At 43.9% G+C, this 27,500-nt stretch overlaps 1 protein-coding gene across 1 annotated transcript in view; it reads left to right on the top strand.

Moving 5' to 3' along the window:
• The first annotated feature begins 9,891 nt into the window (after positions 1-9,891).
• Positions 9,892-27,500, top strand: part of PCYT1B (phosphate cytidylyltransferase 1, choline, beta) — a 56,566-nt gene continuing 38,957 nt past the window's right edge. Inside the window, exons 1-2 of the mRNA XM_030202368.1 lie at positions 9,892-10,082; positions 19,921-20,020. Coding sequence (XP_030058228.1) covers positions 10,044-10,082; positions 19,921-20,020 — 139 coding nt within the window. The 5' untranslated portion in view covers positions 9,892-10,043. The remainder of the gene's footprint in view (positions 10,083-19,920; positions 20,021-27,500) is intronic.

The raw sequence follows: 27,500 nt of genomic DNA, 5'->3' as shown, positions 1-27,500 counted from the left end.
GAGCTTATCTGGTCCACTGAGACTGGGTAACAGGACACAGTATTGTAGCGTGATATGAGTCTAATCATCAGAATTAAATGTGTAGCATGATATTGTGCTGAATCAGATACAAATATATATATATAGCAACACAAAAATACAGCTTTAAAAATATATTTGAAGATGCAGCCGAAACTGGCTTTCATTCCAAAGCCCTCTTCCCCCTCCCTTTGGGGAACATTTAAAAGACAAAAGGTACTGCCTGCAAGGAGTTTTCAAACTCTCTTTCCCAATCCCTTTTTCTGGGAACTTCTGATAGCAGGGCTAGGCAATTACAAACACTTAACAGAGATAAAAGGTAGCTTTCTTCTCCTCCCATCTGAAACAAAGCATGACTAGGTGGATACCTGAAGGCTCATCAGGACATCTCCAAAAACTAGGGTTACCATATTTGCCCTAAGAAAAAAAGAGGACACATGCCCCGCCCCTTGACACACCTCTTCCCCGCCCCCATCCCGCCCATGCCCCACCCCTTGCCCCGCCCCCTATTCAAGACTTCAATGGAAGTCTCATGAAGCTGCCGCTTGAACTGTTAGCAGCAATTTTGAACACAAGGGTTCAGCTTTAATTGGCATCTAAAATCACACCAAACACTACTGGATGTAATAAAACTGGGGTTTTCTTTTATTACCTCAGCATTGCAGTGTTAACACGCTTGTCTTTTAAGGAAAGAAAGAGAGAAGTTAGAACAAACCTTTGTAGCCTTTCTATTCTTTTTTTCTGTATATTCCGCTCCCGTTGCAGGCAGGCAAGTTAGACAGCACTTAAAAGCTGGAGACACAGAATAACAAGTCACCCTGCAACCCACAACAAGATGATTAGTTCCGCATGGCCAGGGGGCGGGGCACTTTTAAGAGAAACAACATTGGGCAATAAAACGTTTAACAGAAAAAGAAAAAAAAAAACCCAGCCAGCGTGATAGGGGCAGAGGATACCACTTGTACAGATAGATGAGGAGAGGAACAGTAAGGAAGCCCTGGAGAGTTGAAAAAGATAGCACAGAGAAGCTGCCCGACATTTGTGCACCTTTGTTCTAATCCAAATGAAATCGAGAACAGGAGGATTTATTTTAACCAACGGGGAGAGAGAAACCAATTGAATTACCCAGCCAGTTCCATTCTGGTCTCCCCCCCCCCCCCCCAGGCGGGCCCCAGTTTTCTTTTACTTGAACAACTACTTGTTTTATTACTCCGGTTTTATTACTTCCCCCCCCCCCCCCCGAATCCCCACACTACCGCGACTGCCTGCCAACTAAGTGAAGTAGCAGCTACATCAAGAAAGTGGCTCAGTCCGTCCGACCCTCACCCAGACCCACACAACTCGGATAAAAAACAAATTTACCTCGTGGCTGCAGCAGGCACTACTAGTTGACTCGTGCGTGCAGGAGGACTGAGGACGGAGGGAGGGCGGATCGATCAACTAATCAGCTGACTGGGGCGTGTACGTCATCACGCACGGACGCTGCACGTCGGACGAGGGGAGGAGACTGAAAGTCAGGAGGAGGAGCGGAGGACTCGGAGAAAACCCGGACAAAGCCAGCAAACAAAGAAATCCGCCCGGACTCCCGACAGCGCCCTCAAAAAGAGGACATGTCCGGGGAAATCCGGACAAATGGTAACCCTACCAAAAACCAAAGACCCAAGAGACAGAAAGTCTGGAGAACCCATTGAAGACAAAGACTTCAGAGGAAAAGCATAAACATGGCATTTGCTTGTTGCCTCAGATATGTATATCTGCCCCCTCCCATCAGCTATCAGGGAACACATGTGCAGTAAGGAAAGACTTGTAATGTGATCATATGAACAGACTGAAACCTGTGCAAAAGCCCTCAAGCTATAGAAAAGCCATTTGCCAGCAGATATCCAGGAAACATGTGACCATGCTTCCCTGCAAACTACAATACCCAAGATCCCCTGCAAACTATAATATCCAGGACTCAGGGAACATTATAAAAGCCTGGGAGCAGCCCAGCTAGCCAGTTTTTTTCTCTTCTATCCTGCATCTTCCTGGGACCTGCAGCTCACCTGCCTGCCTGCTATGAGCACCTCTTCTGCAACCATGTGCTTACCTCATGCTGTTCATACTATGTAACAAGGACCTGTAAGTAACATAACTTTTGATCTAGACCTGCTACCTTACTTTACTTAAGTACAGATTCTCTGTAAAGATCTGTAAGACCTACCTCTCATTTGGTTTGCAATATTATTTACATGATTTGTACCTTAAATAAACCTTTTCTGAAGCTAAATAGATGGTCTTTGTGTCCTGGGTGCACGACTTTAAATCTGGAAACGCAGGACACTGCATTTCAACAGGGATAATATTTAATTCATTGCAATTATAAATCATTCTTACCTTATAGGTAAGTGGTGGAGAAACATTAGTGAGTGCTCTAGCAATTCCCCAAAGTATAAATTAATTCCTTGTAACAGTATGACTATGAAGTTGAAGCTGGTTCCCCCTGCAGCAGCCATCTCAGTTTGTCAAAAACAATAGCAAAGTACATAAGTACATAAGTACATAAGTAGTGCCATACTGGGAAAGACCAAAGGTCCATCTAGCCCAGCATCCTGTCACCGACAGTGGCCAATCCAGGTCAAGGGCACCTGGCACGCTCCCCAAACGTAAAAACATTCCAGACAAGTTGTACCTAAAAATGAGGAATTTTTCCAGTCCATTTAATAGCGGTCTATGGACTTGTCCTTTAGGAATCTATCTAACCCCTTTTTAAACTCCGTCAAGCTAACCGCCCGTACCACGTTCTCCGGCAATGAATTCCAGAGTCTAATTACACGTTGGGTGAAGAAAAATTTTCTCCGATTCGTTTTAAATTTACCACACTGTAGCTTCAACTCATGCCCTCTAGTCCTAGTATTTTGGATAGCGTGAACAGTCGCTTCACATCCACCCGATCCATTCCACTCATTATTTTATACACTTCTATCATATCTCCCCTCAGCCGTCTCTTCTCCAAGCTGAAAAGCCCTAGCCTTCTCAGCCTCTCTTCATAGGAAAGTCGTCCCATCCCCACTATCATTTTCGTCGCCCTTCGCTGTACCTTTTCCAATTCTACTATATCTTTTTTGAGATACGGAGACCAGTACTGAACACAATACTCCAGGTGCGGTCGCACCATGGAGCGATACAACGGCATTATAACATCCGCACACCTGGACTCCATACCCTTCTTAATAACACCCAACATTCTATTCGCTTTCCTAGCCGCAGCAGCACACTGAGCAGAAGGTTTCAGCGTATCATCGACGACGACACCCAGATCCCTTTCTTGATCCGTAACTCCTAACGCGGAACCTTGCAAGACGTAGCTATAATTCGGGTTCCTCTTACCCACATGCATCACTTTGCACTTGTCAACATTGAACTTCATCTGCCACTTGCACGCCCATTCTCCCAGTCTCGCAAGGTCCTCCTGTAATCGTTCACATTCCTCCTGCGACTTGACGACCCTGAATAATTTTGTGTCATCGGCGAATTTAATTACCTCACTAGTTATTCCCATCTCTAGGTCATTTATAAATACATTAAAAAGCAACGGACCCAGCACAGACCCCTGCGGGACCCCACTAACTACCCTCCTCCACTGAGAATACTGGCCACGCAATCCTACTCTCTGCTTCCTATCTTTCAACCAGTTCTTAATCCATAATAATACCCTACCTCCGATTCCATGACTCTGCAATTTCTTCAGGAGTCTTTCGTGCGGCACTTTGTCAAACGCCTTCTGAAAATCCAGATATACAATATCAACCGGCTCCCCATTGTCCACATGTTTGCTTACCCCCTCAAAAAAATGCATTAGATTGGTGAGGCAAGACTTCCCTTCACTAAATCCGTGCTGACTTTGTCTCATCAGTCCATGTTTTTGTATATGCTCTGCAATTTTATTCTTAATAATAGCCTCCACCATCTTGCCCGGCACCGACGTCAGACTCACCGGTCTATAATTTCCCGGATCTCCTCTGGAACCCTTCTTAAAAATCGGAGTAACATTGGCTACCCTCCAGTCTTCCGGTATTACACTCGATTTTAGGGACAGATTGCATATTTCTAACAGTAGCTCCGCAAGTTCATTTTGCATTTGCATTTTTTCTTGTTAGGGGATGGGGGGGGGGAGAAGATCTAAGAGGAGTTGGGGGGGCTGGTGGAATTTTCAAGCATCTGTGAAAGAGGAGAGGGTTATTTTCAAAATATATTTGTCAGTGCTCCAGAAGCTGCTTTATCATTTCCAAAGCTGTATTGTGGTTTTCATTGGAGCCTAGATGCCTGCTTTTTTCTTTATGCTGACAATAAATATAGTTCTTTATAAAAATATTTGCAAATGTTTATGCCTGTGTGTGACTTTCTTTTTAATTTGACAGAAATGTCATTTATTTGAAAGCTTCCTCAATTAAAATATAACATTAAATTTTAAATCAGTAAAACAGCATTAAAAACTATTGCATCTGTTAGAAACAGCAGAAACTCTCTTTACATATTTTGCTTATTTTTACACACTGTTGTATACAATACAATAATACATGTGCAAATATTTCTGGAAGGGCTGCTTACACCTGGATCCAACTGCATTTATTGTCAGAGGGGCAGCATACACCTAGATTTGGTTCTATCCTACCAAGGGCTGCAGACACCTTGATCCAGCTCAATTTCTTACCCCAAGGGCTGTATACACTTAGATCCAGCAATATATCTCAAACAAAGGGCAGCATACACCTGGATCCAGCTGTATTACTGTAGGAATCAATTAATATACCAAGAGGCGTATTTTCAAAGCACTTAGACTTACAAAGTTGAATAGTAGCCTATGGAACTTTGTAAATCTAAGTGCTTTGAAAATGAGCACCCAAGTATCTTAAATTGGGACTCCAGTGGAGGGTTAAGTAACTTGCCCAGAGTCACAAGGAGCTGTAGTGGGAATTTAACCCAGTTCCCCAGGATCAAAATCCACTGCATTAACAACTAGGCTGCTCCCTAAGTACCTGAAGAATAGGATGACCCTCTACACACCTCCAAGGACACTAAGGTCCTCTCAAGACAAACTCATTTTACATGTATGTAATATTTTATATGTATACCCGAGTTTGATTTGTCCCTGCCTTTCTCAGGGCACAGACCGTAAAAGTCTGCCCAGCACTGTTTCTGTCTCTCACACACACACACACACACACACACACACACGTGACACGGGCTTCACGTACTGCAGCAGGACATGTTTATCTATACCTACCCTAGCTGAGATAATATTTAACCATCTCTCTGACCTCATGTGCAACTTTCTTTAAATCAGTCACCTTATTCTCTAACTCCTCTTACTCTCTTACCTATATATAAGTTCCATCTTTGCTTATACCCTACACTGTCAATTAAAAATGTTGTATTACGTATTCTGTTGACATTGTAAGTAGTATACGATGAGGCATATTTTCAAAGCACTTTGGGAGGCTAAGTTCCATAGGTTTCTATGGAACTTTGGGAGGCTAAGTGCTTTGAAAATAAGCCTCCATGCCATACTTTGTATTGTTATTTGAATATTTTTTACTGCTGTAATTGTCTGCTGCTCATGTTTGATTTATTCTTACTGTACATCGCCTTGAGTGAATTCCTTCAAGAAGGCAGTAAATTAAGCCTAAAAAAATAAATAATACAATTGTGACTTTGTGACAGTTTATGACACGCTGAGGGTTAGATAATAACAGAAATGTTGTTTTCTCTCTATTCAATTTTAGTTTAAAGGTGAAGGCCCAATTCTCCATCAGGTCTAGACCAGATTTGATGAAAGATAGCACTTCTTCAATAGAATCTTTATAAGATATGTAGATGGTTACATCAGCCACATAAATAAAATTATTATAACTATGGGCATCAAGCACCTTTCCTAAGGAGGACATCATAATATTGAATAAGATGGGTGAAAGGGAGGATTCCTGTGGGACTCTGCAGTCTGGAGCCCAATGGGGGGAGATGGAATTAGGAGATTTGGCTTGATAGGATCTAGATTTAAAAAAATCCTGAAACCAATTTAGGACATACCCTCCTATATCTAAGTTGTTTATTAATGCAAGTAGCAAATTATGGTCTACCACATTGAATGAACTTGACATAGCAAATTGCATACGGATGATCTTCCTGCCTAGGCTAATTTATTTCCTGAAAGTAGCAATTAATGTGATTAGGACTGTTTCAGTGCTGAAACTGGGTCTGAAGCCAGATTGTGTATGGTGAAGAAGGGGAAAGGAGGAGAGATAATCCATAAATTGGTGAGTGACTATGCCTTCATATTTACCATATAAACTATTATGCAAGATCATAACTACATTACCTGCAATTGTAGTACACCACAAAAAAAAAAATAATGCAGAGAGTAGCCCCCCTACCAGTCTACCTTACAATCCCTGGTGATCTAGTGGTGTAGTCAGGGCAGGAATAATCCCTACTTGCTCTTGCCCATGTCAGTTCTACTCTCAAAATGGCTGTTGTGACCTCTTGCAGAAGTCTCGCAAGATTGCCATTAAAGGTCATGGCAGCCATTTTGAGAGCAGAGTCAGCATGAGCAGTAGTGACTGAGGAATCACTCCTGCCCCGACTACACACTCTCCAACCTCCTATGGACCCTCCCCTACCTTAAGAAGCCCTGCTGGTCTACTGGCCTTTTTGGAGGCAGGAACAAACTCCACTCATTCCTGCTCGGTGCTGCTGCTCAGTTAAATGTCTGCTGAGACTGCTGTGGGAGGTCCTGGCAGCCATTTTAATATTGGAACCAGCATGGGCAGAGAGTGAGTCTCCTGCCCATGTTACTTCCAATCTCAAAATGGCTGCTGGGACCTTCTGCAGCAGCCGTGTGAGACTGCCATGGGGGGGGGGGGGGGTCCTGGTAGCCATTTTAATATTGTAACCGGCACAGGCAGGAGCAAATCTCTTGCTCATGCTGATTCTAATCTCAAAATGGCTGCTAGGACCTTCCACAGAAGTCTCAGAAGTGGAGGAGTGGCCTAGTGGTTAGGATGGTGGACTTTGGTCCTCGGGAACTGAGGAACTGAGTTCAATTCCCACCTCAAGCACAGGCAGCTCCTTGTGACTCTGGGCAAGTCACTTAACCATCCATTGCCCCATGTAAGCCACATTGAGCCTGCCATGAGTGGGAAAGCACGGGGTACAAGTGTAAATAAATTAATTAATCTGGAACCAGCCATGAGGAGGAGGAAGTGGGGATGCTCCTATGCCCTCTACCCACTAACAACAAGGTAGACACAGGAGCAGATTGCCCCCGTAGGGCTTAGAAAAGTGGTTGCTGCTGGGGGGGGGGGGGGGGCTGAGAGGGTTTTTTGGGGTTGGGTGGGTCAATTTCCTTTTAATTTTTGGTGTCCACCTAAAGCAAGTGGCCAATTTCAGTCACAGAGTTGGTTTCTGCAGAAACAGGATCCTGGATTTGGTCAAGCTCTCTCTAGGGGAGAGGAAGGGATGGTAGATGGTATGGATGGGCAGACTGGATAGGCCATAAAGTCTTTATGTGCCTTAAATATTCCATGTTTGTATGTAAATTTTTCTTTTAGGGGTGGCAGGATGATTTAATCAATTTCAGGAATGGCACAGATACTATACCCTTTTACTTTACCAGGTGCTTGTATTCCACTCACACCTCAAGAGGTTCGGAGCAGATTACAGAGTAAAGAGAATTCAACATGATTGCATTGGGAAGACAAGTTTCATAGCAGATTACAGAGTGGGTTAGCAGGTAGATAAAGTCAGTCTAATACATAGATGCAGTACATAAGTAATGCCACACTGAGAAAAGACCAAGGGTCCATCGAGCCCAGAATCCTGTCTATGACAGCGGCCAATCTAGGCCAAGGGCACCTGGCAAGCTTCCCAAACGTACAAACATTTTATACATGTTATTCCTGGAATTGTGGATTTTTCCCAAGTCTATTTAGTAGTGGTTTATGGACAGTGAAAAGGACTTCAGTTTGACCTATTGAAAAAGTCAGGTTGGGGAACCAGATTTATGAGGAGTTTGGTAAGTCCTAGTTCTTGAATAGAACCAATTTGAAGGCTTTATGGAATTGAGTGTAGCAGTTGATATTGAGCATTGGTAGGGCACTGCCCGTTGTAGTGATGGGCATGGGCCCGGCAGTGCCGCTCACTCACCCACAGAGAGGAGCTGCTGCCACTATCTTGCGCTCTGGAGAGGCCTTCATTTTATGACAGGAGGGTCTGTCCAGAGGTAGGAGTGGCCTAGTGGTTAGGGTGGTGGACTCTGGTCCTGGGGAACTGAGTTTGATTCCCACTTCAGGCACGGGCAGCTCTTTGTGACTCTGGGCAAGTCACTTAACCCTCCATTGCCCCATGTAAGCCGCATTGAGCCTGCCATGAGTGGAAAGCGCAGGGTACAAATGCTATTCCACTAGCAACATTCCATGTACAAGGCTACGCAGGCTTCTGTTTCTGTGAGTCTGACGTCCTGCACGTATGTGCAGGACGTCAGACTCACAGAAGCAGAAGCCTGCGCGGCCACATTGGTGATCTGCAAGGGCCGACTTCTAGTGGAATAGCAACATTCCATGTAGAATCTCAAATAGTAGCAACAGTGGAGGAGTGGCCTAGTGGTTAGGGTGGTGGACTTTGGTCCTGAGGAACTTTGGTTCTGAGGAACTGAGTTTGAGTCCCACTTCAGGCACAGGCAGCTCCTTGTGACTCTGGGCAAGTCACTTAACCCTCCATTGCCCCATGTAAGCCGCATTGAGCCTGCCATGAGTGGAAAGCGCAGGGTACAAATGCTATTCCACTAGCAACATTCCATGTACAAGGCTACGCAGGCTTCTGTTTCTGTGAGTCTGAAGCCTGCGCGGCCACATTGGTGATCTGCAAGGGCCGACTTCTACATGGAATGTTGCTAGTGGAATAGCAACATTCCATGTAATATCTCAAATAGTAGCAACAGTGGAGCAGTGGCCTAGTGGTTAGGGTGGTGGACTTTGGTCCTGGGGAACTGAGGAACTGAGTTGGATTCCCACTTCAGGCACGGGCAGCTCTTTGTGACTCTGGGCAAGTCACTTAACCCTCCATTGCCCCATGTAAGCCGCATTGAGCCTGCCATGAGTGGGAAAGCGCAGGGTACAAATGTAACAAAAATAAATAAAAAATATCCTGCGGATAGGTGTAACCTATTCTTAACAGCTCTTTCATTATGTAATAAGTAGCTATGGTTATGTGCTTGACCTTCTTTTCCCCATATATTTATTTAGCCCTTCAGTAGGTTAGCATGAGCGAAGGGCAGGGTCTGTGATGGAATTGCCACCCGAGAACTCTGCCAGCAATGACAGCAGTAGGACAGTGCCTTGAACGTGAGCGCGGTCAGAAGAGGAGCTGTCCTTTCAGCACCATCAGCTGCAGACAGCTAAAGCAGACTCGGGCCGGCGTTGAGGGTGCGAACGAACAGGGCACTTCCCCTGGCCAAATCTGAATGCAGCAGAAATTACTGGCAGGCTTTGAAGACCCTTTGCAAATCGCTGCACCAGCCCTAGGAAAATGTTGAATTGAAAGCTTTAAGAGGAATTTTAATATAAGGACGGGAAAAGATGGAATAGCTGCATTGCTGAAGTTTAACAAATGAAGCAAGCGAAAGCCCCCGATGGCTAATTCCAGAGAATAGGGCTTTACCCGCACTCGCCCCGCCCCCTCAAGCACGCGCGCGGGCAGGCAAAGGCGAGGCGAGCAGCGGCCGTGCACGAGCCCGGCGAGAGGCAGCAACCAATCAGCGCTCGCCATGCAAATGAGGCGGGCCGGCGCGCGGCCCGTTGTTATAGCGATGATAGGCAGGGGCCCGGCAGCAGCAGCAGCAGCAGCGCCGCTCGCGCAGTGCACCCACTGAAAGGAGCAGCTGCCGTCGGTATCCTGTGCTCCCGGGGAGGGCGCGAGCCGGACACCGCAATGCCCTGAGCCCGCCGCCCCCTTCCCCCTCCGGCCATGCGAGGGCCCCGCCTGCAGCCATGGAGGAGACGGAGCACACGTGTCCTCGGGCCCGGCCGGTGAGTGAAGCAGCAGCAGCAGCAGCAGCAGCAGCACAAAGGGCGCGTGGCACGGGGAGGTGGGGGTGGGGATGTTCCCTCACTGACGCATCGCTTCTGCAGCTCGTGCACCGCCGGCCAAAGTTTCCTGCTTCAACTCTGCCAATGCAGCAACATCATGACCGGGCGTGGCTCCTGCAGTGCAACCTACGCGGCCCGGCACATTGCATACGTGTGTGTGCTGTTGTGCACGTCCATGAGCGATCAGGCTGGAAAATGTGGCCCAAGTTTTGTGCTACTAACTGCTGAAAGAGTTATGCATGTGGCAGCACTAAATATCAACTTTCCAGTCAGTTCCTGAGCTGTAATTGGCTCGCTCACTGACAAACAATAACCCACGTGCCACAGCATGCATACCCCCACCTTTTCCTGCCACCTAAAAAAAAAAATATGCCTGGTGTTCATGACCCCCTCTTCTGACCTGGCCCAGCCCAGCACCCCGCTCCCTCTTCCCCAGTATTAATTCCCAGGTGGATTACACCAAATCCCCCCAACCAAAGGCCCCTTGACCCCATACCTGGAAAAAGGCAGGGGTGATGCCCACTCACTCCTGTCTCCAGGTGCCATTATCTGCAAAATAGCTCATCTCTATAGTAAACAGGCCCCACCCAGTGCATCCCAGGATGCAGTGTGGTACTGCAGGTTGGGGTCTCAAAGTTGGAGGGGCCATTAGACTACCAGGGAGGTTTGGGGGAGGGGTTCTTTATTTTTGGACTGGGAGGGAGAAGATGTGGCAGGGAGGAGATCGGGGGTGGGGGGGGGGGGGGTCCAGGCTGGGTCGGGACAGAAGAGGGGATTGTGGCAGAGCCAATCAGCACTTGGGCACTCACAGGAATGTTGAGTATTGTGTGCAGTTCTGGTTACAATATCTCAAAAAAACATTACAGTATACAAGACTTGTATTCCACATGTATCCTGTTAGTTCACTGCAGATTACAAAACAAGAGTGGAACAGGAATAACAAGATAACAACTGATACCCAATCTGATCGAGTTATCTTCTGATTTAACACATTTTTGAAATTAAAAGGTCTTTAACATTCTTCTGAACTCTGGAAAAAATGTTGTTTGAGCTAATCAGTAATGGTAAGGGGTTCCATATAGAGACAACTTGATAAGAAAATGAAGATGTCAATAGTTTTATTGATTTTAATCATTCTCTTTGAAGGGTAACGTAATAATAATAAATCAGTCCATAAGGATTGCGGCCTAATAATAAATGTACTAATTAGGTCAAATAAAATGGGGCTTCTACTACTACTACTACTTAACATTTCTAGAGCGCTACTAGGGTTACGCAGCGCTGTACAAAATAAACAAAAAAGGACGGTCCCTGCTCAAAGGAGCTTACAATCTAAATAAAATGGGGCTTCTCCATATAATGTTTATTATACATAATTTGAATTGAATCCTGGCCTCTACCAGAAGCCAGTTCAATTCAAGAATGGCAAGGGTAACAGAAATCTGCTTAAAGAATAAATCAACCTAATTGCTATATTTTGCATTATGTGAGGCAAAGAGTAGGGCGGGTTGGCTCTTTCAAAGCACAGAGGGGAGATGCCAGAATACTTGTACATAAGGATTTATTGAAATAACACCAAAAGACTCGACATAGCGGCTGTGTTTCACCACAAAGGCACCTGCCTCAGGAGTCTAAAATAAATACATGTAAAATAAGACAATACATAAATACATTAAATATAAAGTAACAGAATAAAATGCGATAACATAATATGAACAATATGAATATATAGTAACTAGGAAAGAAAATTAATAGGCTATAGTAAACAATCAAAAGCTGTAAGTTTGTGGTACATGTGCAGGGCTAGAACCATTAAGTATAAGAAAAATATGCTAAATCTCTGTGATAAATCACAACACAATGAATCTGTACATAAATGATGGAGTGAACATTAAAAAATGTCAGTGTTAGATTGTGGTAATTCTATAGGGCTAGACTTGTAGATTATATTCTTAAAGGATAAAAAAAAGTACTGTTATTAAAATGTGCCATTAATAACCTATTACTTGATGAGAGAAATGCGTGGAAAAATATGAAAACATGATATATGTATACAATTAACATACAGATAACCCAGAAATAAAAACAAGACAGAAAAGTTGAATGGTGATTTCGAAGCACAGAAACCAACCTGAAAATATGGTGTATGCTATTTGTATGTTGTTCATTAAATGCTTTGTTCAGGAAAATGCGAAATGTTGCAATGGAAACAATCATCTGTGGAAAGATATAAACTCAGGGGTCCTTTTACTAAGGCACGCTAGCATTTTTAGCGTGTGCTAAAAATTAGCACGTACTAAACGTTGAGACACCCATAGGAATATATGGGTGTCTCTAGAGTTTAAGGTGCGATAAAAATGCCTTTGCAAAAGACTCCCTCAGTTTTTTAAAAGTGGGAACAAATGTTAAACAATAAACAACGTGCATACAAACGACTGGAAATGTATTTTAACAGTTCATTGTTGGTCCTACCCTTTTAAAGGACCAGGTACAATTCGTACTAAAATTAAGAAGAAACTGTGTTCATTTTGAGAAACAGGTAGTGTGTGTGTAGGAGTGAAACCAGAGCTCACCAGACTTGACAGTATAATAATACTTCTTAAGAAAAACCAGGGAACAAAAATTGGACCAAGTCAAATTGCAAAAGAAGTGACGCGCCAAAACTAACATAAAAATGTATATAATGGTAAGGCAAGTTAAAACAAAACAATACTATATAATCCCCAATAATTACCACTGATAAGTAATTAATGAACAACACAACAAACCAGGATATGAAAAGAGTCAAGAAGGATATGGGAAAGTGTCGCTAATTAAATGGTGATAAAGGAGAAATTCTCAGAGTAATAACTCACCCAAGCGGAGTGCCACCATAAGATGAAAGGCGCTACCTTGACGGTGGATGTTTCTCAATCACTGAAAATCTCCTATGAATAAATATGGGCACAGACAAGTTCTTCTAGTGTCAATTATAAGAGACCAACTTGGTAACATAGGCAGAAAAAGACCTGCACGGTCCATCCAGTCTGCCCAACAAGACAAACTCATATGTGCTACTTTTTGTGTATATTTTACCTTGATTTGTAACTGTAATTTTCAGGGCACAGACCGTACAAGTCTGCCCAGCACTAGCCCCACCTCCCAACCACCAGCCCCGCCTCCCACCACCGGCTCTGGCACAGACCGTATAAGTCTGCCCAGCACTATCCCCTCCTCCCAACCACCAGCCCCGCCTCCCACCACCGGCTCTGGCACAGACCGTATAAGTCTGCCCAGCACTATCCCCGCCTCCCACCACCGACTCTGGCACAGTCCGTATAAGTCTGCCCAGCACTATCCCTGCCTCCCAACCACCAGCTCCGCCACCCAATCTCGGCTAAGCTCCTGAGGATCCATTTCTTCTGAACAGGATTCCTTTATGTTTATCCCACGCATGTTTGAATTCTGTTACCGTTTTCATTTCCACCACCTCCCGCGGGAGGGCATTCCAAGCATCCACCACTCTCTCCGTGAAAAAATACTTCCTGACATTTTTTATTGAGTCTGCCCCCCTTCAATCTCATTTCATGCCCTCTAGTTCTGCCGCCTTCCCATCTCCGGAAAAGGTTCGTTTGCGGATTAATACCTTTCAAATATTTGAACGTTTGTATCATATCACCCCTGTTTCTCCTTTCCTCCAGGGCATACATGTTCAGGTCAACAAGTCTCTCCTCATACGTCTTGTAACGCAAATCCCATACCATACCCAGCGCAAAAGTTCACCACTAAGTGACGTATAAATGACAGTAATAATTCAAACATTTAAATATAAATCAGCCTTACCCATACCCTTCCAACTAAGTTAAACACACTTGTTCCTACAAGCACTCACTCAAAACATCCAAAAATGGTTAAAGAGCTAGAATAATCTATTCCCCTTAGTTGTGATCACTACTACTACTATTTAGCATATTTATAGCGCTACAAGGCGTACGCAACGCTGCACAAACAGAAGAAAGACAGTCCCTGCTCAAAGAGCTTACAATCTAATAGACAAAAATAAAGTAAGCAAATCAAATCAACTAATGTGTACAGGAAGGAGGATCACTCTACTCAATTCTATTTTTGCTCAACATCATACTTGACTTCTCTCTCAGAAAGTAAAATTACACATGTGTAATATATTCTATGTTTATCAATATATCACGTAAGTATAAGAGATACTATTGTATGTTAAATATCACACATGAATATCGTATATCATACCTAAACGTCTGCAATGAATACCTACAATAACTATCACAATATCACATAAGTACATAAGTACATAAGTAGTGCCATACTGGGAAAGACCAAAGGTCCATCTAGCCCAGCATCCTGTCACCGACAGTGGCCAATCCAGGTCAAGGGCACCTGGCACGCTCCCCAAACGTAAAAACATTCCAGACAAGTTATACCTAAATTCCAGACAAGTTATACCTAAAAATGCGGAATTTTTCCAAGTCCATTTAATAGCGGTCTATGGACTTGTCCTTTAGGAATCTATCTAACCCGTTTTTAAACTCCGTCAAGCTAACCGCCCGTACCACGTTCTCCGGCAACGAATTCCAGAGTCTAATTACACGTTGGGTGAAGAAAAATTTTCTCCGATTCGTTTTAAATTTACCACACTGTAGCTTCAACTCATGCCCTCTAGTCCTAGTATTTTTGGATAGCGTGAACAGTCGCTTCACATCCACCCGATCCATTCCACTCATTATTTTATACACTTCTATCATATCTCCCCTCAGCCGTCTCTTCTCCAAGCTGAAAAGCCCTAGCCTTCTCAGCCTCTCTTCGTAGGAAAGTCGTCCCATCCCCACTATCATTTTCGTCGCCCTTCGCTGTACCTTTTCCACGTATGTGTCATGTTTATAAAAAAATGCTGTTATTTACTGCTGAGCTCAAACATACTGAAATAAGATGCTCTGTATAGCTAAACACAATACTGTTACAAATACTCCTAAGAGATATTTCTAAGTAAGGTGCACTTATCTTAAGTCTGTCGAGTGTGTGCACTACACCCAGCAGCCATCTTGCTTCTCACACCGGATTTTTCAAAACAAAACTCCAGATTCCAATCTTCCATTGGTAGCAGAATCCGTATAAAGTCCAGCTGTGCAGGGTTTCGAAAAAATCTTCATCAGGGACCTGGATTCAGCCTGCAACAAAAATAACTGTGCTACTAGACCGAAAGACAAGATCGTGTCTGAAACAAACTGTATAAATGCTCCCCAGGCAGGAAATGAAGAAGCCGGAGAATTGTCGGCGTCTGACGTCACACATTCAGACCGGAACCAATCGGAACAGATTGCTAGAATATGTAAAACATGGTACTCAAATCACAAATAAGAAAGAGCTAAAGGATATAACTTCAAAACATAATAACATATCATACTAATTGAAATATGTACAGACTTATACAGGAGAAAACAAAGTTAAAAGGCATGTTTTATTTACATGTATTTATTTTAGACTCCTGAGGCAGGCACCTTTGACTTGTAACACTGCCGCTGTGTCGATTCTTTTGCTGTAATTTCAAGAAATCCTTACGTACAAGTACTCTGGCATCTCCCTTATGCTCTTTGGAAGAGCCATCCCACCCTACCCTTTGATTTGTCTGCACTACAATCATGGGGATAGAGCGTTCCTCCATGTTCTGTGGCTGATCTCGGAGGAACATCCAGAAAAAATTACAGTAGTCCATTCTTGATAGAATCAAAGTTTGTACTAAAAGCCTAAACACTAGTTGATCAAAATATTTTCTAACAGTTCTAATTTTTATTTAATAGAAAGATTTTTTTGACTACCGACTTTATATTATTCATAGTGAGGGTACTATCAACCTCAACCCCAAGAATTCTTGACAGTATATCAAACGAGAGTTGATCCTTACCAATAGTGAAGCTTTGGGGTCTCAGTGGATTATTTGGCTTGTGCCAATGAGAAGAAATCCAGCTTTCTATTACATTTAAGCAATTCTGAATGCTCTTTAAGGTAGTGGGCCAATCCTTGGAAACAGGATATAATACCGTGATGTCATCGGCATAAATAAAAAAAATTTGCATCAACCTGTTCCAGTGCTACTCTTAATGACTGCATCAAAAGATTAAACAGTGTAGGTGATACCGGTGAGCCCAGAGGAACTCCACAAGAGGCTCTCCAGGGTTCTGACAAGGGTCCTTTACCTTTAACTCTATAAGATCGACAAAATAAGAAGTCATAAAACCACTGCAAGACTACACCCTGAATGCCAAAGCCGCTAAGAATAGACAACAGAAGATCGTGGTCTACCAAGTCAAATGTGTAGGAAAGATCAAATGAAATAATTGCTAGGTATTGACCTCGGCTCAATAGTGATATTCCAAAAGCAACAATAGAGCCCACTACGATTTCCGTGCTAAACCTTTCTGGAAACCTGACTGGAAAAAAAATGTAGCAAATCATATTTATCTAAATAATCCTCTAATTGTTCAATAACAAACCCTCCATCATGTTAATGAAAAGTGGGATAGAGGCTGTTGATCTATAATTACTTCTTGTATATCTCTCTTAGGATTTTTAAGGATGGGGGTTGAAACAGTGCCTCCGCTCATGGAAGGAAAATCGCCGGAACTCAATTGTTTATTAAAGCATTTGGTCTATATGTAAAGAAATGAAGGAGAGGCCAATTTCATCAAATGTTCAGGGCAGGCATATAAACTACAGGATGACTTGGCATATTTTAGCAAAGCTCTAATAGTATCCTATATAGCCAAATTAGAAAAGTTCAATGAAGTGCAACAAAAATGATTAAGGGGATGAAACTCCTGTCATATGGGGAAAGGCTTAAGAGGTTAAGGGTCTTCTTCTTGGAAAAGAGAGAGATGAGGGGGGATATGGTTGAGGGTTCTACAAAATCCTGGGTGAAGTAGAACAGGTAAATGTGAATCAATTGGTTGTTCTTTCAAAAAGTACTAATTCAAGGGACACTCATTGAAGTTACATAGCGATACTATTAAAACAAATAGGAGAAAATATTTTTTCACTCAGTGAATAGTTAAGGTCTGGAACTCATTACCAGAGGATGTGGATACAGCGGTTAGTGTTTCTAGGTTTAAAAAATGTTCAGACAAGTTTGTGCAGTAAAAGTCCATAGTCTGCTGTTGAGATAGACGTGGAAGAAGCTACTGCTTGTCCCTGGGATTTGTAGACTGGAATCTTGTTACTGTTTTTAGGATTCTGGAGTCTTGCTAGTGTTTGGGTTTCTGACCTGTATTGGCCACTGTTGGAAGCAGGATACCGGGCTGCGTGGACCATTGGTCTTCCCCAGTATGGCTATTCTTTTGCTCTCTTAAAGACATTTGTCTATGGGCCAGATAGCATTAAATAAATAAATGGAAAATGCCTCAAGGTCTTAAATGTAAACAGCTTTTGCTCTTAGTGGTCCTTTTACAAAGCTGCGTTAAAAAGTGGTCTGCGGTAATGGGGGGTAGGTACGCCTTTTGAGTGTGCGCTGTGCCACTTCTGCGGCTGCAAAAAAGACCATTTTTAAAAAAAATGAGCCAGGAAATGAGCGTGCACAAAGATTAAACTAGCGCACACCTATTTACTTCCTGAGCGCTTACCGCCAGCCATCGGCTTAGCGGTAAGGGTTGACGCGCTACCCTTGTGCTAACACCATGCTGCGCATGCGCCAGTGTGGCCGTGCTGCTGATTACCACCGGGAACGCCCCCCTCCCCCCCACGGTAGAAAATAGAAAAATATTTTCTACTGCGAGATTCGGCACGCGCCAAGCTCGGAGTTACCACTGGGTGCACGGGCTACCCCGGCGGTAGTGCCGATTTGGCGAGCGCTATCCGCGCATTAGCCCTTCCGCAGCTTTGTAAAAGGGCCCCTTAATCTGTAAACTATTCTGTGTCCTTTCCCCCTTCCCCATTCTGTTGTTTGAGGATGAGATGACTTGTGACAACTTCACATGCTGTGTATTCCATAAGGCTCATTACGTTAGTATTCATCCTTCCTGTAAATTACCAGCGGAGTTGCACCAACCATATCCACTAGAGAGCTTCAGTCCCAGAGATGGTGACGGTACAAACGCGAGGAGGTTCCGTAGATGAGTCAGACTGTGGTAACCAGAGCTATTATGGGACTGTAATTATGTGTTGCAATTGGAAAAGCGAAGATAGGTCTACATTATGAAAGAGCAAAGGAACTGAGGAAATATTAAGGAATGACTATGTAGAGCGTCTTTCTACAGTACTGTAAGATTGTACAGTGAGCATGGGAAAGCCTCAGTCAAGAAGCCATGTCCTCGCTGAGATTTGTTTGTGTAGAGTCCTACATGCAATATGCTGCAATTAATGTACCTAACTACAGATATATTTTGCTAGACTTGGCCTGAAATGTTTTACAAGTATCTTGGCGTTTAGACCTGGACTGCCTTGCTTGCAGTACTTAGAAGACAGAGCAAGAAAAAAAAAATCAACATAATTGCACTAACTAGGACGCTTAGAAGAGAGCTGTGAATTGAAGAAGTTTAAAAGACTGAAACAAATCATAGCCTCTGCTTTGCCACAGTAGAGGGGTGTGACTGAGCCTGGCAGCTGCAAGAACATGCATGTCCTCTGGAGATAATTCAAGCCAAAGCTTATAACTGATAGATAACTACATACATCCCATTTATTGTGAACGTTAGCCAAATTACTGCGGCATCATCACAGACCCTCCAAGATGCACGGACAATGCTCGCAGATATAATCCTGCAAAGTTGTGAACCTTCTGGGGGTCTTTATTCTTTAACAAGTAAGCAGTGCCTTGCCTTGCTGAGTTCCCCCTACTATTCTGTTTTCACAGTTTTAAGTCTTGCCAGCGGTTAAAGCTTTTCTCAGGGTAGAAAAGTGTTCTATAAATGCAGAAATGATTTACTCTGCTTGAAAAAAAAAATCCCCTTTTCAAAAGAGACCTATTTTCATCCAATATCTCTGCTGGGAGACCTCTCTGCCTGGCCAGGGACTGATTACCAGCTGTAGGCCCCAGTCCATAGCTATCATTATTTCAACTTTTTGCCTTCTTCGTTATCTCAGCATGAGCTCGGCTGCACGGGACAGGGTATAACTTGACCTTGTTTGTAGATAAAAAAAAAGATAGTTTAGTACCCAATAATCACAAAGACAGACGCGCAAAAAAACAGTGATTAGAAAATGAAAGACCTTACTGAGTCTGATCAGGTGGAATTGTCTGCCCTGCACAGATTTCTGTGGGCTGCAGTTAGCTGATAAAATTGCCCTTCTAAACCCAGAATGAAAGCCTGAATCATTCCTGCTTTGTGATTTTTTTTTTTATTTTTTACAAGGTATGCAAATATAGGTTGCATAAACATCAAATTATTTTACTTCAAGTAGTTCAGAAGCATATTAACAATAGACTTTTTAAATTATGTTTTTAGAAAAGCTACAAGAGAAAAGTAATAAAAAATATTTTGTGAAGCCAGTCAAGCCTATGACAGCACTACCCCATGTGGATCAGAAAGAGGGAGGGTTCTTTCTCTGTTACACTTGCACGGAGATTTAAAAACAAACAACATTATGTAGAATTAAGAGGGCTTATCAAATTACTGTATTAATCATTACCTCATTTACTTCAGGGGAATCGGGTCTGCAGGTCTTCAAATATCGCAAGGTAGTGAAGCTCACGTAGTACTTGCCGGACACAGCTCTTCCTTTTCACGATGCTTTGCACGTTTAGTGATTTCTTGTTTTGCTTGTTGCTCTCATTTAGACTGTAGCTGCACCAGCTCCATTTGCAAATGAGACAAGTTGCCATTGTCAGGCTCCTCATGAAAAACTGACCATCGCTCAGGCAAGGCTGGGAACCCCAGGTGAGTCCCTCACCATATAAACTGATATCAATTTGTTAATTTTTTTAATTATTATTATTATTTATTAGGATTTATTTACCACTTTTTTGAAGAAATACACCCAAGGCAGTGTACAGGAAGAATAAGTCGAACATAGGCAACAGGCAATTTACAGCAGTAAAATGTATTCAAAACTGGTAAAACATGCCCATTTCTGACACAAATGATACGGGCGCTAGCAAGGTTATCCTCCGAGTTCCAGCTTGGCCCCCCTCCCTCCCTCTCCTCCCCTCCGAGTTCCAGGCCCCCCTTCCCTCCGAGTTCCAGGCCTCCCTCCCTCTCTTCCCCTCCGAGTTCCATGCCCCCTCTCCGAGTTCCAGACCGCCGCGCCTCCCTCCCTCTCTCTCCTCCCCTCCGAGTGGCAGCCCGATTTGCGTTGCCTGCCCTCTTCTCCCACTCCGTCTGCCCCTCGCCTTCCTGCATGCCGGCCTGAATTTTAAAGTTCTTACCTCGGGGTCCGCCGGCAGCAGTAAAAGGCGAGCAGGCACGGCGCTTCAGCCTGCCTTCCCTTCTGTCTCAGCTCTGCCTCTGGTCCCGCCCTTCTGGAAACAGGAAATGAGGGCAGGACCAGAGGGAGAGCTGAGACAAGGGAAGGCAGGCTGAAGCGCCGTGCCTGCTCGTCTTTTACTGCTGCCGGCGGACCCCGATGTAAGAACTTTTAAATTCAGGCCGGCACGCAGGAAGGCGAGGGACAGGCGGAGGACTGGGAGAAGAGGGCGGGCAACGCAGGTCGGGCTGCCACTCGGAAGACGGAGGGAGGGAGGTACGGGGGTCTTGAACTCGGAGGAGAGGGGGGCCTGGAACTTGGAGGACGGGGGGGGGGGGAGGGAGGGGGCGATTCTCCCGTGATTGAATCCTCACCTCCAACGTTCTGTGGCTGCCTGGTGCTGGTTTCCCTTCCCTCATTGATCCGCCCTCTGACATCATCACATTCTGACGCGAAGGCGGACCAATGGGAATTGTGTTTCGAACCCAGGCATCCAGACGTAGAACGTTGGAGGTGCAAATTATTTTATAGGATAACAGAACATAGTGTGGCATAGTATACTACTGGGTGTAAACAAAGGTGGAACACAGATAAGACAGAGTAACAGAGTTAGAAAATAAGGGAGAGAGAAAATTTAAAGAAAGGTGCATGAATATAATCTTAGCTAGGATAGGAATGGGTAAGCAAGTCCTGCTACAGTGTGTGCAATCGGTGTTAGTTGCTCTGATTGTTTAGGTTCTTCTATTTTCAATGAATTGTAGGTATTTCTGTGCCTCATTCCTTTCTCTACTTCCTTCAAATATAAGCCTGGCTGCTGTGTTATAAGGTAGAGGGCAAAACTTTTCTCTCTATCGCTGGTAAATAGACACAACCCACAGGTTTCTGGATTCATCTGTCGCTACTAAAGGAAAGAAAATTATCAGGTAATTTACATAATTTTCCCATTTGCCACTGGGCAGTAATTACAGAGAAACTGGAGACCCAATTTTTACTCCTTAATCCAAGGTCAGATATATGCTGTCTTCCATACATTGGGAACTTGACCTGTCACCAGGCTTAACGAAATCAGGGAATGCAGAAAAGGGGAAACAGTGTTTGCAAACTTACGATTGAAGATGAAATAGGGTCATGGGGTGGTGTGGTGGACTTCATATGAATTAATGCTGTGTCAACGGTAGCAAGATTTGGAAACGTAAAATCAGAAAGGGCAGTGATAGCTATAGAATGATCAGATACCAAAGGGGAGGGTAAGGAACTCCTAGTAAAAGGGATAGTAGGGGAGGAGCCAAAAGTGGCATGAAGATTGGCTATTTTATCGTAGAAAGCGGAAGCCAAAGCTTGGACTGAGGGAGTGACAGCAGAATCATTCACAAAATGTGATGATTTTGTCGGAGAGTATAAAATACGTTAAAGAGCCGATGAATGAGACACTTTGGCTATACGTTCTGAATAATGTTTACGTTTTACTTCCACATTAGCGGTTTTATAGTGATTAGCAGTATGTTTGTAGCTATCCAGAGCGGTATCAGTATGTGCCTTCTGCCATGACCTTTCTGAATGCCGTAGTTGTCGTTGTAATAAATACAGAGAAACGTCAAACCAAGGTTCAGATTTCCGAACTGGAAGACGTCAGACTTGCAAGGGAACTAATGTATCATAAACCAGAGTAATAGATGTGTCCCATAAGTCACCCTGTTCATTCAAGGTAAGAGTAGAAAATTGAGCAACTAAAGGGTCCCAGGCATCACGCAAGAAAGATTGAGAGAACTGTTGAAGATTCCTATATTGTTTCTGGGGTCACTTAAGAAAAGTCAGGAGCAAGCAGATAAACTTAACAAGAGCATGATCTGACCAGGGAAGAGGGTGTACCGAGAAACAGATGGACTGTAAAACTGATGAGTCGAGAAAGACAGCTTCTAAAATATGACCAGCTACATGAGTGGAACTTAGAACAGTAAGATCCAAGTCATCTGCCATGGTAAAAAGGTCTACGTAGAAAGGTGCCATAGGATTATCTAGTTGAATATTAAAATCGCCCTCAATGACGGTAGCACGAGACCGAACACAGTATTCTAGAATCAAGGTATGAAGAGCATTAAAACTAGTGACAGTAACCGGTGGAGGGTGATAAATCAAAAGAAAATTCACAGAAGTAAGAGAAGGTATTGAAAAAGAGAGACACTCAAGTGGGAACGAGGCTTCTAGGTGTAGGCAACGGATGTTCAGGTAAGAAGCATATATAACAGCCAATCCACCACCTCATTTCCCACCCCTATGTCTGTAGATGTAAGAATAATTTTGGGGGGTGGAGGGGAGGTTGCTTGGGTCAAATAGGCCTCATCACCATCACTCAACCAATTCTACACCAGGCAGAGAATATCCAAATTAGAAGTCGGGATTAGATCCTGTACCAAATGGTGTTTCCCTCGTAGTGAATGGACATTAACAAAAACAATATGAAGAGTAGCTTGCGTTGGAGATGCCTGATGTGCAGGTCCTGTTCCACCCAGGGGGGTTTTTCCCTACCAGGCTTTCTTTGTCTATCCTGAGCTCCTTTAACTGGGTTTACAACATCAGAGGGTTTTTCTTGGGGCTGTAGGGATCTGTGCTTATCTAACACAATTAACTTTACCAGAAATAAACAGGACAGGAAAACTGCAGGCCCGTGCCACCAGATAAATGCTGGGAAGGAAGAGTAATATTATATTGAACGCATCATAAAAATGTTTTAAGTCCTTTTCGTTTAAAGTTTGAAATGAAAATTGAAATCGTAGATAAGTGGGTAAGTTGTTCCATAATATTGGGCCTATCGCATGGAAATGGAACTTCTAATGGCGTCTAGTCTAATACACCTGAAGGTGGGGATAACAAGAAGGTTTTACTGAGAAGAGCGAAGCTCCCTAGGAGATGCACACGGAATCAGCAATTCAGACATACCACTCGAGCTTGCCGTTATTTCTATCTTGTGAACTAATGTTAGTATCTTGATGTAATCCTATGTGTGATAGGTGAACAATTTTTTGCCTGCAGTAAAGAGGTTATGTGGTCATTTCTTTCTCTATAACATCAGCAAAATCCGTCCCTTCCTGTCTGAGCACTCTACCAGAACCCTTATCCACACTCTTATCACCTCTCGCCTAGATTATTGCAACCTGCTTGTCACCGGCCTCCCACTTAACCATCTCTCTCCTCTTGAATCAGTCCAAAACTCTGCTGCATGACTCATTTCCCGTCAGAGTCGCTATGCTCACATTAGCCCTCTCCTCAAGTCACTTCATTGGTCCCTATCCGTTTCTGCATTCAGTTCAAACTTCTCTTACTGACCTATGAGTGCATTCACTCTACCTCTCCACTCTTGTCTCTCCCTACAACCCCCCTTGGGTACTTCGTTCTGTGGATAAATCTCTCTTGTCTGTCCCCTTCTCCTCTACTGCTAATTTCAATCTGCCTTTTTCATGTATGGTGTACAGCGCTGCGTATGCCTTGTAGCGGTATAGAAGTGATAAGTAGTAGTAGTAATAACTTTCTTATTTTGAGTGAGTTGAAGTTATCAAATCTCAGTGGCCCATATGCCTTGAAATAGAGAATTGCAGTAGTCAAGATTGAGTACCAGGGAGTGGAAGAATGTCCATAATGCAGCCTTATGGAACAGATGCTTTATTAAACGTATCTGCCTTAGGGCCCTCTTTACTAAGGCGATCTAGCATTTTTAGCGCTCGCTAATGCCAGAGACACCCATATATTCCTGTTGGTGTCTCTAGTGTTGACGCGTGCTAAAAATGTATACTTAGGTTGAACTCTCAAAAGTGTATATTCTTTGCTGCTCCTCAGCTGTCAGCCTTTTTGGAAGGGAATGGAATTTGATATGCTGCCTTTCTGTGGTTACTATCAAAGCGGTTTACATATTATGTACCTGGGGCAATGGAGGTTTAAGTGACTTGCCCAGAGTCACAAGGGGAATTGAATCCAGTTCCCCTGGTTCTCAATCCACCGCACTAACCATTAGGCTATGCCTCCGATCCACCAAGAGGTGGAATCATTGGAGGGTCGGGGGATTGCCCAGTTAATTCCAACAGTGGAGGAGTGGCCTAGTGGTTAGGGTGGTGGACTTTAGTCCTGGGGAACTGAGGAACTGAGTTCAATTCCCGGCACAGGCAGCTCCTTGTGACTCTGGGCAAGTCACTTAACCCTCCATTGCCCCATGTAAGCCGCATTGAGCCTGCCATGAGTGGGAAAGCGCGGGGTACAAATGTAACAATCAGTGTTTCAATTCCTCTTGTATAATATATTTGTTGATGGCTTGGATGAAGGCATAATTTTTTTTTTGTTTGTTTTGTTTTTTATTGTAATTTCCTAAATTTCTACTCAGTGATATTGGAATTCTCATGGTGGTAGGGGGGATGGGGGAGACGACACACTCCATGCTGCTTTTGCATATTAGGCACCAGGTGTATGGAATTACTCTGTCAGTTGAGCTCTATTTAGAGTCATCTTATCATAAATTTAGGAGGGGGTTAATACAGTAGACTTCAAGGGGTAATACTTAGCCACAGTAGTCAATGTTTACAGCTTGCAATAAAGAATTGTTTCTTTATAGACGTTTCCTCCGGTTTTTAGAAGAGCCTACCTTTCATTTAAATGCTGGCCAGTGCACTTATTTTAGACCCAGATTTTCAGCACCAATCTCTAGATACCGTCTGTTGCTGAATATCTGGGTATAACATGGCTGCCGGCACTCTTCCAGCGACCGGCAATATTTTATTTATTTATTTATTTGTCGCATTTGTATCCCACATTTTCCCGCCTATTTGCAGCTTCAATGTGGCTTACATAGTACCGTAAGGCGATCGCCGTTCCGGTATGACAGATACAGAGTGATATTATGGTATAGTAAAGTTCATGTGTAACAGGCGCATTAGGGAATCGAAAGGAGGAAGAGTTAAGTTATGTCCATTTCGAGTATTAGTTTCGTTGTGTTGCAGGACACAGGCGTTTCAGTTGGATCGTTAGGGTTATGCCTTTTTGAACCACCTGCAGTAGAATTGTGAACTGAGTCTTGGCACTCAAGTATAAATAATCATAAGGTCTGACTTTATTGGTGCTTAACTTATATTCATTTATATTATGTTAATATAGATTGTTTTTTTTTTTATTATTATTACATTTGTACCCCACGCTTTCCCACATAATGCAAGCTCAATACGGCTTACATAGTAATTTGAAATACAAAGTTAATAGAATTTAGCATCACTATCCATTTAAGTAATATCATTGAATGTCAGTGGCGTAGACAAGGGTGGGCCCAGGCCCACCCAGTAGCAGCATATCTATGATGTGGCTGGCAGGGATCCCCAAGCCCCACCAGCTGAAAACACCCAACAGCTGTCCCTCCTGCATACCTTGTAAATAGCAGATCTTCACCTGCAGCAACTGATACATACTGCTTGCACCAGCCCTACAGCCGTCTCTCTGATGTGTTCCCACCTATGCGGGAACAGGAAGTTGCATCAGAGGGAAGGCTGTGGGGCCAACATGAGCAGTGTGTATTAGTTGCTGCCGGTGAAATTCTGCTATTTAAAAGATATGCGGGGGAGGGGGATGTTTGAAAGACCATATGGAATGCAGGCGAGAGACAGAGAGACCAAATCACTTGTGGGACAAGGCGCAGGGTTGCCAGGTAGAAAATTTTTTTCCCACCCAAAACAGCACAAAAACCGCCCAAAACCCGCCCAAACTCAAACCCCGCCCCTAACACCCCCGCCCCCGCTGTCATCACCCCCGCCGTCATCAACCCCGCCCCCGCTGTCACTGGCCCCGCCTCCCCCGTCATCGGCCCCGCCTCCCACGTCACTAACCCCGCCCAAAAACGTCACTAACCCCGCCCCCCGCGGCCGAAAAAGCCGCACAAAAAACCGCCCTGAAGCCCAAAAACCAGCCCAAAAAACCGCAACCCGCCGCAGGCAAAAATTTCCCGCGGCGGGTCGCGGAAAACCGCCCAATTGGGCGGGAAAACCGCCCACCTGGCAACACTGACAAGGCGGAGTTCTGCCCACCCATCTTGGGCCCAGGCCCACCCAAAATTGGGTGTCTGGCTACGCCCCTGCCGAATGTACGTGTAAAAGTTGTTGGCAGAGCCACCAGTGTTTAATTTAGACTGAAATTACACAATGTTATCTTTGTAGTGGCTGAGTATCATTGCTGACTCCACCTTCACTCCTCCCCAAAGCTAGCCAGATTTTATCTGTATAATAATGGAAAATGTACCAATAAGTAAGTCACAAGTTTGATGCCTGACAACAAATGCATAACTTGTTTTGATTATCGGTCCCTTGGATTTTCATCTGCTGCCATGAACTATTTCTCTTCAGTTCATATGAGTTTTCAGTATGTCTGTATTAGAACAGCAGCATCAGGATTTGAGGGAGGGGGTGCAAAATCAGGCCTTTCGTTTTGGGGGTCCTCTGGGTTTGCATTAGTTGCCCTTCCTGCAGTATTGTTTGTGCAGCACTGCGTACGCCTTGTAGCGCTATAGAAATGCTAAATAGTAGTAGTAGTAGTAGACTCGTAACCACTTGTAACCACTCGCCTCCACCTACCCTCCTCTCCTCCTTCCTGTACACATTAATTGATTTGATTTGCTTACTTTATTTTTGTCTATTAGATTGTAAGCTCTTTGAGCAGGGACTGTCTTTCTTCTATGTTTGTGCAGCACTGCGTATGCCTTGTAGCGCTATAGAAATGCTAAATAGTAGTAGTAGTAGTAATTTCCAAATGTAAAAAGTCTTGGCAGTAACTCAATAAAGTTGTTGTTGTGGTTTTTTTTTTCTTCTTTTGAGGCCTGATTCAAAATCTTTCCCATCAAGTTAAGCCTCTGGTACTCGTGTGTTCCTCTGCTTCGTTAAGGGGTTTTCTGCGCATTAGAACTTGGGCTACAGAAGAGTTTGAGCCAAGTCC

Source organism: Microcaecilia unicolor, chromosome 4, assembly GCF_901765095.1.
Source record: "Microcaecilia unicolor chromosome 4, aMicUni1.1, whole genome shotgun sequence".
NCBI lineage: Eukaryota > Metazoa > Chordata > Amphibia > Gymnophiona > Siphonopidae > Microcaecilia > Microcaecilia unicolor.
Note: the sequence above shows the minus strand (reverse complement) of the source record. Positions and strands in the feature narration are given on the sequence as shown.